Raw genomic sequence first — 1,858 nt, forward strand, 5'->3', positions numbered from 1 at the left:
TTGATTTCGGATAATAAATTGAATTGTACGAGATATTGTTCGTCAATCGAGAGTGAGGTAAATTAATAATTTTCGAAACGTATCGAATATATCTTGAAATTAGATAATTTAATTGGGACTTTCTTTCGTTTTTTATTTATATGATTAATTGAATTACAGGAACGATTATATAAGTTTGAATTTTACATTCTACGAAAATATATGTAGATTCGAGTATGGACGATTGATGAAATCGTTATAGATATTTTTATAGATTTAATTGTATCGCTATTCCGCGAGCGAGAGAAATTTTGAATTGGTAGAATGTTCTGGATCATTTAACTTTACAAGACACATTTCTCTCGGTGATAGCTGATTTTCTGCTGAACTGCTTTCTAGATTTCCACTATTAAAACTTTCGGTGTCTAACACACAGATGGCGAAAGATATAAAGCAACTTTGAATTCAAAGGCCATGTAGTTTTAAGGACGCAAGAATTACATTAACTAAAATAAAGTTTCTAATTTATTTATTGCGCTAGCTACATCGGCTAACTTATGACAATAAATAACACGATCTATATTTATACTACACTTACCTTGTTTTTTTAACAACAACGATTAAGTGCAAAAGTATTTTACGTAAAAACGTAATATATTAAACGAATCCAATAGAGTACAATTTATTCCTTCAAATTCGCAAAGTAAAATTTACTATTATACATATAACAATCTATATCAACGTAACATTTAACATAACTTATCAAAAAAATAATTAATTCCCTCTCAACGATATGATTTACCATGTATGAAAACAAATATAAAAATAAATTTTTCAAATTTTCCAAAAAAATTAATTTTTGGACCGTTAAAACTTTAGATCGTTCGTCTGCGCTCTCTCTGCCGCATTTCCTCGATCAGATCACTTGCAAGAAAAAACTGTAAAGCTTATAGAGCGATAATGGGATAGACGTAAAATTATTGATTGAGAGGGATAATAAATCGAGGACAGAGAGTGATATACTTACTGGTAGCGCTGACAGCCGGTCCGATGACCGAGTACTTGGGGTTACCGGTAACGGCCCCTGGGACGACCTTGTCCGGCTCTGAAATACATTATTGTAATTATCCTCGGAATATACAGTGCCGTTAATTACAGTTGGGAGTCGCGTATGCGAATGGAACATGGCCAATCTACCTTAGCAAACGGTCCCCATTCGTGATTTATTACCTCATAAATAATCAACCACGCGGATCATCTTTACTTCTATCGCCAATTTCGTTCGAGCGTCCTTTTTCGTTCGTATTTTGGTGAAATAAGAAAGATTCGTTTTTCAACAAAGTTGAGAGCAAAAGAAAGAGAGAGAGAGAAAGGCATCGATGTCGAGAGATCGTTAATCAATTTGATTAACACGGCCAGAAACGCTTAAGGAGACTGAATCAACAAGGGATACAAATGTTATCGACCGCGTAATAACGAATTAATGCAAATTCGTGCCGTAGCGCGTGATAACACGTTCGTGCTTCGTTGGTACGAACGACTCGTTTCGTTACAGCGAGCTTATGGAAATTATCCAAAGGGGGTGACAACGATCGCGTGGATAAGTGGAAAAACCGGAGGAATCGATCCGAACCGAATCTATTACGATTTTACGGTATGTTGGAAAGCTTCGAGTTCTGTTTTACCGACAGCGCGTTTGCCAACTTGGAAAGCTTCGCGCGAGCTCTGCCTAGAGGCGCTTTCGGAGCTTCTCCGCGTTCTCAGCGACTCTTACGTCGAAACTTACGAAACGACGTCGAATTTGCGAATCTACGCTACCGACAACGGAGCGTGCAGAGCGTGTAAAGACAGTTGTTTAACAATTTACCTTTTTTTTTTT

The 1,858-nt window shown here is 36.5% G+C and overlaps 1 protein-coding gene across 1 annotated transcript in view; it reads right to left on the minus strand.

Annotated features, from left to right (window-relative positions):
* Nucleotides 1–1,858, minus strand: part of LOC102676999 (suppressor of lurcher protein 1) — a gene marked incomplete at its 5' end in the record, with an annotated part of 299,191 nt that overhangs the window by 192,698 nt on the left and 104,635 nt on the right. Inside the window, one exon of the mRNA XM_031508827.1 lies at nt 1,007–1,084. Coding sequence (XP_031364687.1) covers nt 1,007–1,084 — 78 coding nt within the window. The remainder of the gene's footprint in view (nt 1–1,006; nt 1,085–1,858) is intronic.

This window comes from Apis dorsata, unplaced genomic scaffold (assembly GCF_000469605.1).
Source record: "Apis dorsata unplaced genomic scaffold, Apis dorsata 1.3 scaffold_102, whole genome shotgun sequence".
NCBI lineage: Eukaryota > Metazoa > Arthropoda > Insecta > Hymenoptera > Apidae > Apis > Apis dorsata.